The sequence below is a fragment of the Rhinolophus sinicus genome, chromosome 14 (assembly GCF_057876585.1).
Source record: "Rhinolophus sinicus isolate RSI-liver-muscle chromosome 14, RSI-T2T, whole genome shotgun sequence".
In the NCBI taxonomy this organism is placed as follows: Eukaryota; Metazoa; Chordata; class Mammalia; order Chiroptera; family Rhinolophidae; genus Rhinolophus; species Rhinolophus sinicus.
Genome location: NC_142514.1, coordinates 102,087,000 through 102,099,337, shown reverse-complemented (window position 1 = coordinate 102,099,337; position 12,338 = coordinate 102,087,000). Strand labels below are relative to the sequence as shown.

The 12,338-nt window shown below is 44.6% G+C and overlaps 1 protein-coding gene across 4 annotated transcripts in view; it reads right to left on the bottom strand.

Annotated features, from left to right (window-relative positions):
- FXYD6 (FXYD domain containing ion transport regulator 6) overlaps positions 1–12,338 on the bottom strand; it is a 37,908-nt gene that overhangs the window by 13,168 nt on the left and 12,402 nt on the right. The window contains exon 1 of one of the 4 annotated variants that reach the window (XM_088791435.1): positions 8,415–8,495. The exons of the other annotated variants lie outside the window; for them this stretch is intronic. Coding sequence (XP_088647561.1) covers positions 8,415–8,454 — 40 coding nt within the window. The 5' untranslated portion in view covers positions 8,455–8,495. Of the gene's footprint in view, positions 1–8,414; positions 8,496–12,338 lie in introns of those variants that run through there. 4 annotated transcript variants of the gene reach the window in all.

Genomic DNA, 12,338 nt, shown 5'->3' with positions numbered 1-12,338 from the left:
TATATTCCTAATCTTGTTTATGTGTGATAACTCTTTATGAATCTCATCAGAGGTTTAACTATCTTATTAAGCTTTCCAAAACACCAACTCTTGGTTTTGCTCCTCCTCTTCTTGTTTTAATTTTTTTTAATTCTCCCTTTATACATTCTTGGGTTTGTTCTCTTGTTCTTTCTTTATCCTTATCTTCTTCTGTTGGATACCTAGTCCATTAATATATAGCTTTACTATATATTAATATATAACCCTCTAAGTGTCATTTTCACTTTAACATGTAAGATTTGAAATGTGGCTTTTTGATCATTGTTTAGTTCTTAGTACTTCAAACTTGCATTACAATCTCTTATTTGATCCAAGCATTATTAAGGGGTATTAATGTCCAAATAAAATGTCCAAATTTATAGTGATTTTTAATTTACTTTTGTTTTTGACTTCTAACTTAAGTGCACTGCAGTCAGAAAACATAGTCTGTATGATATACAGACCTTGAATGTATTGAGACTCGCTTTATGATTTAGTATATGGTTAGTTATTTTAAAAATTATAATCCATGTATTAGAAGATTGTGAATTCTCATTGTTGGAAGAAAGTTATATACGCCATTAAATTACAATTATTAACTGTGTCAAATTTCTATATATTTTTTTGACCTATCAAAAATTGAGATATGTGCTTTAAAATCTACCACTATGAAGAAGGATTTATAAATTTATCCGTTTCTTACAATATTCTAACAGAAAGTTTAAAATTGTTACATTGTCATGTGAGTTGGGTCTTTTATATAATGATCCTCTCTGTTTTAAACTCTATTTTACTTTCTATGTTTCTGTGTCCTTATGTTTTTTTCTGTGTGCATCTTGTAAATAGCAAAGAGCTGTATTTTAAAAAAATTTAGGGCAGCCGATGGCTCAGTTGGTTAGAATGCGAACACTTAACAACAAGGTTGCCAGTTTGCTTCCCACATGGGTCAGTGAACTGCGCCTTCTACAACTAGATTGAAAACAACTAACGGCTTGAGCTTGGAGCTAAGCTTCCGGTGGGCAACCGGTGGGCTCAGTGGTTAGAGTGTGGTGCTCATAACACCAAGGTCGCCGGTTCGAGTCCCACATGGGCCAGTGAGCTGCGCCCTCCTCTAGATTGAAAATGACTTGACTTGGAGCTGAGCTGCGCCCTCCTCCCCCCACAACTAGATTGAAAAAACGATGACTTGACATCCAGGAAAAACACACTGTTCCCCAATTTAAAAAAAAAAATTTAACCTAATGTCTACTGTCAGGTTTACTTCATTTAACTTTATTGTGACTATATACTTGTTCTGTTTTCTACCATTGGGTTTCCCTTACTTTTTCTCGGGCGTATTTCTCTCTTTTAACTTTTTCATATATTTTTTTATTATTCACTTTCTCCCTCTACTGCTTGAGAAATTACACAAGCTATTTCTAGTCTTTTAGTGGTTGCCTTTGAAATTTTACCACATGTACGTATTTGCTCTAGACTGAAGGTTTGTGTCCTCCAAAATTAGTATGTTGAAACCTAATCTTCAATGGGATGGTATTAGGAGGTGGGGCCTTTGGGAGGTGATTATGTCATAATGGGATAGTGCCCTTATGAAAGAGACCCCAGAGAGCTCTTGCCCCTTCTGGAATGTGAGAGCTCAACAAGAAGACAGCTGTCTATGAACCAGGAAAGTGACCTTCATCAGACACTGAGTCTGCCACCTCTCTAATCTTAGACTTCTAAATTCTAGAACTGTGAGAAATATACTTCTGTTGTTTATAAGCCACCCAGTCTATGGCATTCTGTTCTAGTAGCCTGAACAGACTAAGACAGTATTCAATTTACCAAAGACTAAAAGAATCTAAAGTTAAAAGGTATAATAGATATCAGGTATAACACCCTTCCAGAAAAATACAAAAATTCAAATCACCCCCTTCCTGATATATATCCTATTATTGTACAAAATTTGTTCTTTTTTTTTAAATCCTATAAAATAGATATTAGTATTTGTATTTCATGGAAACCATTTAGACCTACAAGACAGCCCCCAATACCTCCTGGTATTTACATACCAAGTGCCTTGTGTAGTCCCTTCCACATTGCACCAGTGTTAGTCTATGTGAACATAAAATATGGCAGAACTGATATGTCACTTCCATTATTTGATTATAAAAGGAACCATGGCTTTTTTCTTCTTCTCCTCCTCTTTCCTCTCTCTCTCTCTCTCTCTCATTGCTTGCTCTAGGGAAAGTTACTTGCCATGCCTTAAAAAAACTCAGGCATCCCTGTGGAGAGGCCCCTGTGACAAAGAACTGCACGCCTCAGTTCAAAGCCCACTAGGAAATAAGGCCTGCCAGAAAACAGGTAAGTGAGCTTGGAAGCAGATCTTCCAGCTTTCATACGACTGCCACCCTCACAACTTGACTGCAATCTCATTACAGACCCTCAGCAGAACCACTCAACTAAGCTGTTCCCCGATTCCTGACCCTCAGAAACTGTGCGAGGTTAATAAATGTTTGTTGTTTAAAACTATTTAGTTTGGGGGTAATCTGCTATGCAGCAATAGATCACTAATACAACAGATCTATGATCTGACTTGTTCACGATCCTTTTTGAATCTCAGTCATCCTCCAAGCCATGTTCTCTATTCCTGAAGAACATCTTTTAGAATTTTCTTTAATGAAAAGCTATTAATTATAAATTCAGGTTGTTTTTTTTTTGTATCTAAAAATGTTTTCATTTCACCCTTGTGATGGACAGACCGTATGGTGATTCCCAATAATTCCAACCTTCTAGTATTCAAGCCTTTGGTTGTAATCCCTCCCCCTTGAGGGGGCAGGAGCTGGGACTGCTTCTAACAAGGTGAGAGGGTGTCACTCACATGATGGTGTTATGTAAGACTCGATCTTGGCAGACAGAGACTACACAATTTTCTACCTGCTGACTTGAAAAAGTAAGCTGCCATGTTACGAGAGGGCCTATGGAGAGGAGCAAAATAAAAGGAATTATGGGACGTCTCCAGCAGATCTGAGCAGCCCCTGGCCAACAACAGTCAGCAAGAAAATGGGGATCTCAGCCCTTCTGCCACAGGGAGATGAATTCTGCCAACAACCTGAAAGCGTCTGGAAGTAAAATTTTCCCCAGTCAATCCTCTGATTAGGCCACAACTCTAGCCAACATGTAGACTGTAGGTTGGTGAGACTCTGAAGCAAAGAAGCCAGGTAAGCTGTGCTGGACTTCTGCCCTACAGAAAACATGAGATAATAAATGTGTGTTGTTTTAAGCTGCTAAATTTGTGGTAATTTTGTTATACACCAATAGAAAATGAATACAACTCTGAAAGGTAGTTTAGCCACGTATACAATTCTAGGTTGATAATTATTTTGGCTCTACACTTTGAAGATGTTATTCTATTGCTTTCTGATTTCCATTATTGCTGTTGAGAAATCTGCTGCTTATTGTAAGTCTTTTACACATGTTCTGTTCTGTCTTTTCTCTCTGCCTCTTTTTAATTTCTTTCTCTTTTGGTGTTCTGAGTTTCACTAGATCAGCATCTAAATGTGGGTCTATTTCTATGTATTTTGTAGTTTCCTTTACCTGTAGATTCATCCTTTTCAAGCATTATGAAAAACTCTCAGCCATTATCTCTTCAAATATTGCCTTTGCTCCATTGTCTTTTATTTTCTTCTCTGAGAAGATGATTATGTTATATATTCTTATTCTGCTTTCCTTATCACTTTACTGCATTTTCATGTTTTCTACTTCCTTGCTTCTCTGTGCTGCATTCTGGGTAATTGTTTCAGATTTATTTTCCATATACTAACTCTCTTTTTCATTGTGTTTAATCTATCCACTTAATTTTCTATATCAATGATTGTTATTTATTTCTAAATGTTCTATTGGGCTTTTTAGAATTGCTCAGTTGTTTTTATTAGTCTTTTTTGCCTGCACATTTCTGTTATCAATCTTTTATTTCTTTCAACATTTCCTACAGTTATTTTTATATTGTGTACCTAATAATTCCAAAATCTTAAATTTGGGTGGGGTGGGGTGGTGTTAAACCTATTTGTTGATTCTGTGCCTCTCAATCTTAAATGACTTGGTTTTTCCTGTGTTTGGTAATCTTTGATCGTGAGCTCATATTTGCTAGACTTTACTCTGTGTAAATTAACAGTCCTAAAATGGGAGGCTTTCCCCTCAAAAAGGGTTTGTTTGGCTTTACAAACAGACTGAAAATGGTAGATACCAACCTTAGATCTTTTTAGCCCCTCCCAGGGGTCGTGGGCTTAATGTAGGAGTCTCCAGTTTGGCTTCCTAACCTTGTTGGGACCAAGGCTTATTAGTTTCTGGAATGCAGTAATGTCAACCAGCATTCATCCTATGAACGACTCTGGTTTAAGTTCTTGTTACACTTCACATAATCCGGTGCTACTTTTACCTCACGGGTTTTTAGGTTTTTTTACTTTTTAGGTAGTTTTTGGTTTGGTGAGAGGAGATGACTGGTGACTGGATGATTTCCCTTCTTTCTTATGAGCCAAGCTCTGTAGTACCAAAATTGGTTTATCTGAGATCAATTCTTTTGTAGTGGAAAATCTCATCAATGTATCAGTCAACTATACTGTCCTAAATACATTTTGCAAAGTATGAAATCAGTTTTAAGCACATGCTATTTGTAAAACCTTTATTTGTTGGGGGTACAGTGAGGTAGGGAGTATTGGGTTTACTATTTCTTGAACCAAGTCCCATCTACAAATTACATCTTTAAGTTACATCTGTTCCTTGCTCAGCCAGTGGGGAGACTGCACTCCAGAGCTGGAAGGAGTATAGAGCTGTACATTAAAAGCCTTAGAATCCTAGAGGCTTTGGTGTGAATACCAGATCCGAAGTGACAGAGGGGAGGTCAAATGGACCAGGCTTCCCACAGTTGCCCCTTGACAGATCCGGCCAGGAGAGGGGTTATAAGTAGGGCTCCTCCTGGGAGTAGAAAAGACACACGTCAAGGGTTCCAGGCCATTAGTCCCTGATGCTTTCCCCTCAACTCCCCCATAATGCTCAGATGCTCAGGTTCAAGTCAATCCTACAACACATGCTGAATTCCTAGAAAGTGCCATACTATTCTGGGTTCTTCAAGGGATCAATAGGTAAACAAGATACTGCCTCAGCTTCCAAGGAAAGGAAGCAAAGGCTCTGATATATCAGCAAATGTGAAGTGAACGTCACAAGTGGTGGAGACTACATGCAAAAAGAGAGAGTCCCTCACGGCAAGGAAAGCAGGATCAGGGAGTAAAACAGGAAGCCTGGGATGGCTCCATGGAGGAGTTGATATTTCAGCTAAACCTTGAAAGTAGGATAGGATTTTGATGGACGGGGTAAGAAGAAAGGAAAGGAAGAGCATTCTGGCAGGGAAAACAGCATGAGCAAAGACAGTGAGAAGGGAAAATGGGAAGCAGAAATAACAAAAGTGTTCAGTTCAAGCTGAGTTCAGTTCAAGTTGAACCTCAAGGCACTTCATTCAACAGTGATTGCCTGAACTGATTTCCTCAGGATTCTGAATGAGGTCCAGTGGGGAGAAAGGGTCTTCATCCATTAGTAATGTCTGCATAACACAGGAGGGGGCTGTGACAGCAATCTGCCAAGGGTTAGCCATATCTAGAGTAAGATACCTTCCCAAACAGTGACTAATCCAGAGTAAAGCATGAGGGGGTGGGTGGTGAGAATTCTGATAAGACAGTTAGAAGCAGATTATGGAGGATCTTGAATGCCACACTAAAGAGTAAAGACCCGTTTTTGTATTCTAAAGAAAACATTCATGATCAAGTTACAGTGGCTGAAAGAAATACTGTTGCAGATATGGAAAGTGACCAACTCCCTACTCCTTCAAGCTGCTGCCCAGGCCTGGACTTTGCCAGCCACACCTCAGCACAGTCCTCCTTAGGGTGCCTCTTGGCTCCTACACCCCTTTAAAAAAATCTCATTGGAACTGCTGGCATGCCCCTGAATCAAGTGACCAAGTACACATACAAAGCCTCTGAAGGGACACAAAACACTTTTCTCTAACTGCTGCACCAAGAAACTCTATCTGGGCCTCCCCTCCCTCCCACACAACCCTCCCAGTTACCACACATTCCTTCCTCCCAGAAGGGCTGCCTGGGGCTGGCTAGGGGAGTGGAGGGTGGGGTTAAGAGGTGGTAGAAGTGATACATCTCATTTCCAAGCCAGAGTCTGAGGAGTAGAAAAAAGAGAAGTAGGAGCGGAGAGATCTTGGGGAGAGGTAAAAGCAAGGAAGATTTGAGCGGAGCTCGGCGAGGGGGTTAAAAAACATTCCATTCACCTCAAAGAGCATGTTGGAGGGAGGTCCTCATTCTGAGTCCCGGACCCCTAGCCTGGGATGCCTGAGGGCCTGGCTCCTTGGAACAGGGCTCTGGAGAAGTCGGCACTCTTAGCTGGGGGACTTCTGAGGCTCCTCACTCTGCCGCTTCCCAGCTCTAGATCATTTAGGTCATCCTCACCATCTGGTAAATGGGACCAGCCACATTTTGCTTCCTCTATAGCATCTTATGAGAAAGAATTCAGTTTCCACTCACTCTTCTTCTCCTTTCCACGTTCTCATTTATTTCTGCATTGGTAAACTGCTACATTTTGGGTGGCAGCAGCACTTCCATGTTAATTTTCCTCCCTGATCTTCCTGCCTTATGTGCAGTTGCTTTCTGCATGTGCGGGAGAAAGCAATCAGAAGAGTTTCTCTGGCAATTATGTTTCCACACTGAGTCACATAATTTCACATAATTACTGGGTAAAAGCTGCTTGGAAAAAGAAGCCACTAGTTGATGATATAGCAACATGCTATATTATTTTTTATTCCATGCAGCAGTGTGATAGATCAGAATATCCAGTTCTACTGGGAAAATAACTCAAAAACAACCTCTTTTTACAATGGAACAAATTACAGTGGAACTCACCCTCAGCCCCCAAAGCCCCTTCCCTTGCATCCACCCGCTTGCTTTCCTTCAGGTTCAGCCCATCAAAAACCCACCCAAAGGGCTCACCAAGGCTGGGTCCTTGCAGGATACCCAAAGAAAGATGAGATCCCCCATTCTAGACAGGATATGCCAGAAGGGACCTTTTTATGGGGTCACAGAATGGCTGGGTCTCATAGTTTAGGCTAACTGGCTACCTTAGACTGTTACTGTATGCCAGGGGACATGACAGCCTACCTATGATGTATCCATATCTTTGCAAAAAGAAGCCATTGAGAAGAAGATTCCACTGTGTACAAATAGGATATACCACGAAGTGAGGTTTACCAGATGGAGTTAGAATCTCAGAAAGCCAGAGTTGTTAGAATGACTGGGATGAAAGCTCTTACTTTTTACTTAAGGAAACTAAGGACCCAACAGAGAAATGGTGTAGCCAGTTCATCCAGTTAGTCAGGGGCAGAACCAGGCTCAGAACCCACACCTCCAACTCCAGTCTGCTGCTCCAGTGTGCTAGGATTGGGAGGTCGCAGGCCAGGGTTGGAGGAGAGGAGCAGCCATGAGGGGCAGCAGGGAATGCTGAGCCATGCATGACCGAGAATACTCAGGCAGCCTGGCCGGAGTCGGGGAAGAAGGCCAGGCTCCTACAGAAATGAAGGGGAAAAAGGAAACGAGGAGGGTACGGGGGAAGCACCTGATAGGCTACTCGGCTCTCCATTAGAGAGCCTTTGCTCGGAGACGTCAGGGTGCAGTGCTGGCTTCTGGAAAGGTGAATGGTGAAATCATGTCTACAAAGGGCCTTCAGAAGGCATGGAGCCCAGCTCCTCACTCTCCATAGGGGGCAAAGGGATGATCAGAAAGTCCCTTCCCATTATCCGGGCTACACTGTGTGGGTGAGTGGGGTGCAGGTGACTGTTACTTTGTCATAGATCTTAACAGTCTAAGGCCGGGCTAAAAAATGAAAACAGAGAACGCCCAGGTCTCAAAATTATCATGGACAAATTGGTCTGATTTACTGGCAGAGAGGTGGGTTCTTTATATTCCTAAGTCATTAATAAGTCTTACTGTTTGGGAAGAAAATGCGGGGAGGGTAGTCTGATCTGTTTATGTTAAGCAAGGTCTCTGTGGAGACAGGGGACTGGCCCCTTAGCCTTGGATTCTATGAAGGCCATACACAATCTGAGTGGTACCATCCATTCTCAATTACGCTTGCTAATGAATGGGGCTTGGGGAAGTGGTCAGCACAAACCAGCAGATAACGCCCAAGCCCATGGCTTTGGAAGGTGTTTTACTTTCATGAGAATTTAGGCATCATAATGTCTGAGTATTGGAGCTGCTGGAATGTTCTTGATCTTTGCTGGCACCCCTTCCTTTCCCAGTGTCTTCCTGTCCCCTATCCATGTGCTGGGGCACCCGGGCATCCTTGGTACTCACACACAGCCATACCTTTCCTCTCTAAACTGCTCCTCATCTTTCTGCTTCCCATCTTAGATGCTCTGGCCCAAAGTTCTCTTGGGGTTTTGTGTACTAGAGTAAAAAGAAAGCAAAGAACAAAAGGACAGTCATCATCTACTTGACAGCTCTGTGTCTAGAAGAGCTCCAGAGGGGCTTTCTGGGGTCCTTCCTGGCCTAACCCAGCACTTCTCGCTCCTTCTCTATACCAGGGCTGCTTTCAAGGATGGGATGTATTCTCCTCATATCGTGTCCCATGTGACCAATGGCCTGGAAACAGAGCTAAGGACCACACTGTGGCCTCAAACCCCCAACTTTGTGTCCTAAACACTCTGACCTTGAAGTTGCCCAGTCACAGTGACCCACAACCATGACCAAGTTCCATTATCTGTTTTTTTAAAATGGAGGGTGGCTTCTTCTTCATCTTTGGCCCCTTCTGGAGGCCGCTCAGAACCCCTTTCCTCACAGAGCTCCAAGATACAGCTGCAGCCTCTCTGAGTGTAAAAGCCTCTGTGAATGCTGTCCCCAGGCCAGTATGGCCCCAACCCCAGGTCCATCCACATGAGGCAGGGCACTCTGGAGCCAACGGCTAGAGAACATCAACCTCCTGAAGAGGGATGTTCAGGGCTGGAGCTCCTCATAGCTGCGCAAAGCCCAGCCCCACTCACACTGCACACTTCCTGGGGTGGCAGCCCTAACCGGTGTGTGAAAGGCAAGATACAGGAAAGACTGGGGAGTCTTCTAGGTGTTGCAGAGCAGTGAGCTTGGCAGTAGGAATAAGCCAGGTGTTGGCAACTGGGAGTTTGGGGGTCGGGATGGGAGGACAGAGGTCTGCCTGAAGCATAAGAGTCCTTCTATGGACTCCATTGAAAAAAATGAGAGAAACCGAAAATTCTGAGACGGAAAGCCCATATGTGCGGCCCAGGCTAGGAGTCTGGATTGGATATAAAAGGTAATAATAATCATCATGACAAACAGGTCAGGCACTGTTCTTAGCAATTTAAATATTTTTCATTTAATCCTTAAAAATAGCCCATGAAGTATATGCTACCATCAAACCCATTTTACAGGGGGGAAAAATTGAGGAAGAGACAGGTCCCCTGGCGAGTGAGAGCTAGATTCCAGACTTCCACCTAGCTCTGTCTTCCTCTGCTGATGGAAGAAGTGTAGTCGTCCTGCTGTGGGCCCGGAACCCAAGCCCCTGGGCCCTTCGTCCCAGTGGGGGCCATGATGGGCCTCCTGCATTGTGAATCCCCAGAGGCCTCACCTCCCCATTTCAGCTCCTATCCCAGCTGCCACCATGTTTCTTGCTCTTCTCCCAGTCCAGACGGCTGAGGCTGCCCGGGCTCAGCCACCTGAGGAAGTCAAATGAGCTCTACAAAAAGGGACCCCGAGAAGGGGGTTCTTGCTTCTGGGTGAACACTTACCAACCACGCTCCCCACCATCTCTCGCTTCACACATATTCACAAGAGAAACAGAGAGCAGAATGCACAGTGCCTGCCAGCTCACCTCACCCCCAAGAGAGAATTTATATTCCTTGGTTGGACAGAGAGCTGTTTACTCAGAAGGGTGATTTTTTTAAAAAAAACTGATTACAGAATTGTGTAGCTGATTAAGCTGGGCGTGAGAACACGGGGTGGGAGTGGTAGGGGATCAGCCAGTCCATTCTCCTGTCTACTTTCCAAGGTTATTATAAAAGTCAAATGAAATTATACATGAAAAGGTTCTTTATAAACTGTAAAGTACTGTGATAACAATACCTGATATTTATTAGGCATTCATGTCACGCCAAATACATACAATCCTTACAGCAGTTCTAGGAAGTGGCTATGATTATGATCATTCCCCTTATACAGATGGAGAAACTGAAGCCAGGAAGATTAAGTAACTAGCGTAAAGCCCCAGAGCCAGGATTAGAACCCCAGCAATCTAACTCCAGAGTTCTTCCTCTGAACCACTCCGCTATCCTGCCTCTGCTGTCACTCAATGGCTTTGTGTACTTGAGCAAGTTACTCTATCTCTTGGAAGCTTTCCTTCTGAAATGGTAAGATGGGAATAATAATATGCACCTCAGGGGTTGTGAGGCTTAGATAAAACAGCCTTTGCACACAGGCAATTATTGTTTGTCTGCACACACCCATCCTTTCCGAGAAGGGCATTTCCTTTTGGAGAAGAGCCAGCGCCTCCCCACTCCAACTCTGTAGGTCTACTGGGGGCTGCCAATCACAGCCCCTCCGTTGTAGCTAAAAGGAATAGGTATGAGATTCAGTGTTGCCTCAGGGGCTGCCATGTGGAAACCAAGGGAGGAAAGGTGAAAGCAGCCAGGCTGTGAAATGTGGGTGTGGTGGGCCGGCTGGTGGCTCACGTGGTTGGAACGTGGTGCTCCTAACACCGAGGTCGCCGGTTCTAGTCCCACATGGGCCAGTGAGCTGCGCCCTCTACAGTTAAGATTGTGAACAGTTCCCCCTGAAGCTGGACTGCCATGACCAGCTGAGGTTGGCATGAGCTGCCCCGGGCTTCCGTGTGCCACCATGAGTGGGCGGCAGCCATCGTGAGCGGCCGGCAGCCATGGTAAGCGGCAGAGGACAACCAGCAACTGACTGCTGGGGGCGGGGGGGGACGGACGGTCACAAGGCTCATAATACCCGCATGGGCCAGGGAGCTGTGTCCAACACAACTAGACTGAGAAACAACGGCTTGAACCGGAGTGGGGGGGGAGATGGAAGGGGGGGGGAGAAATGTGGGTGTGGAGAAGTTAGCCAGCAGCAAACAGGTGAAGAGCTGGAGGGAGGAGGGGATGGGAGAAGGGACTGGGACAGGACCCTGGCTAGGTGTACTCCAGGCCAGTCTGTTCCCAAACCAGCACTGCCTCGTCCATCCAGCAGCTTGGCTCTGTGAAATAAGAATCCCTGCCTTGCCTAAACTAGATGGAATTCAGTTTCTATCATTTGCAACGAAAAGAAATACCATGTTAGAGCTAAGCACTGTGCCTGGAAAACAGCAATTGCTCTTTAAGCATCAACTGTTAATATTATTACTGTTATCATTCCCCTACTCTTTCCTCAGCTTCCTCCTTTGTTTTCTACCTTCTCTTGGGAAATGGGGAAGAGAAACAGAGAACAGAGCAGAGGAAAGGGCCCCAGTCCCCTCCTCTCACTCACTTCCCTTCCTTCCTCCCTCAGTTGTTCTCCTGACATGGGGTGGAGAGGACACTTGGCCCACAGCAGACACAGGTAAAGAGTGCTTGACAGACTCAAAAGGCTCCTGGGCCACTACCTTTGGCCTCAAGAAAAACAGCCTGCAACATCCAGGCCACAGACAGGTGGCATAGGAAAGCACGTCTGACTGAGTCAGAAGGGTGACACATCCTCCCCAGCCAACACTGAGGGCAGCCCCCACTCAGAGACACAGAAGCAAAATAAAGAGAGGGCAGGAGACAGAGGCGAGGAAAGACATCCCAGAGGCAGAGAAACTGAAGCTACTTGACTTTGTCTGGGTCATTCTCACCCTGGTTTCTCCCCCCAGCCTGGGTAAGAACACTACCGTCCAGTGAAGCCAGCTTCGTTTTGAGTCAGGTCAGCATTTTCATTTCCCTTAGTGAAGGGAGGTGCCCAAAGGGACGGATGAAAGGCAGGCAAAGGAAAAAGACGAAACAGCTGGAACAGAGGCTGGCAGAGGGGCACAGTTCCTGGCAGCAACTGAGTGAGAGAAGTGCAAAAGGAAGTACACAGGTGGTAAAGCAAGGAGAGGTCAAAATGGTTAGAGATGGAAACTGTGCTCTGGAGAAGCATCGAACGGCCTCCATGCTGTCGTCCTCCCCAGGAGACCCTAGCTGGGCCTAAACCATTGGCTGCATCGGTTGCCTCCACCATACCCAGGCATGCCCTGGTCACACTGATGTTCCAAAGAGCAGAGAA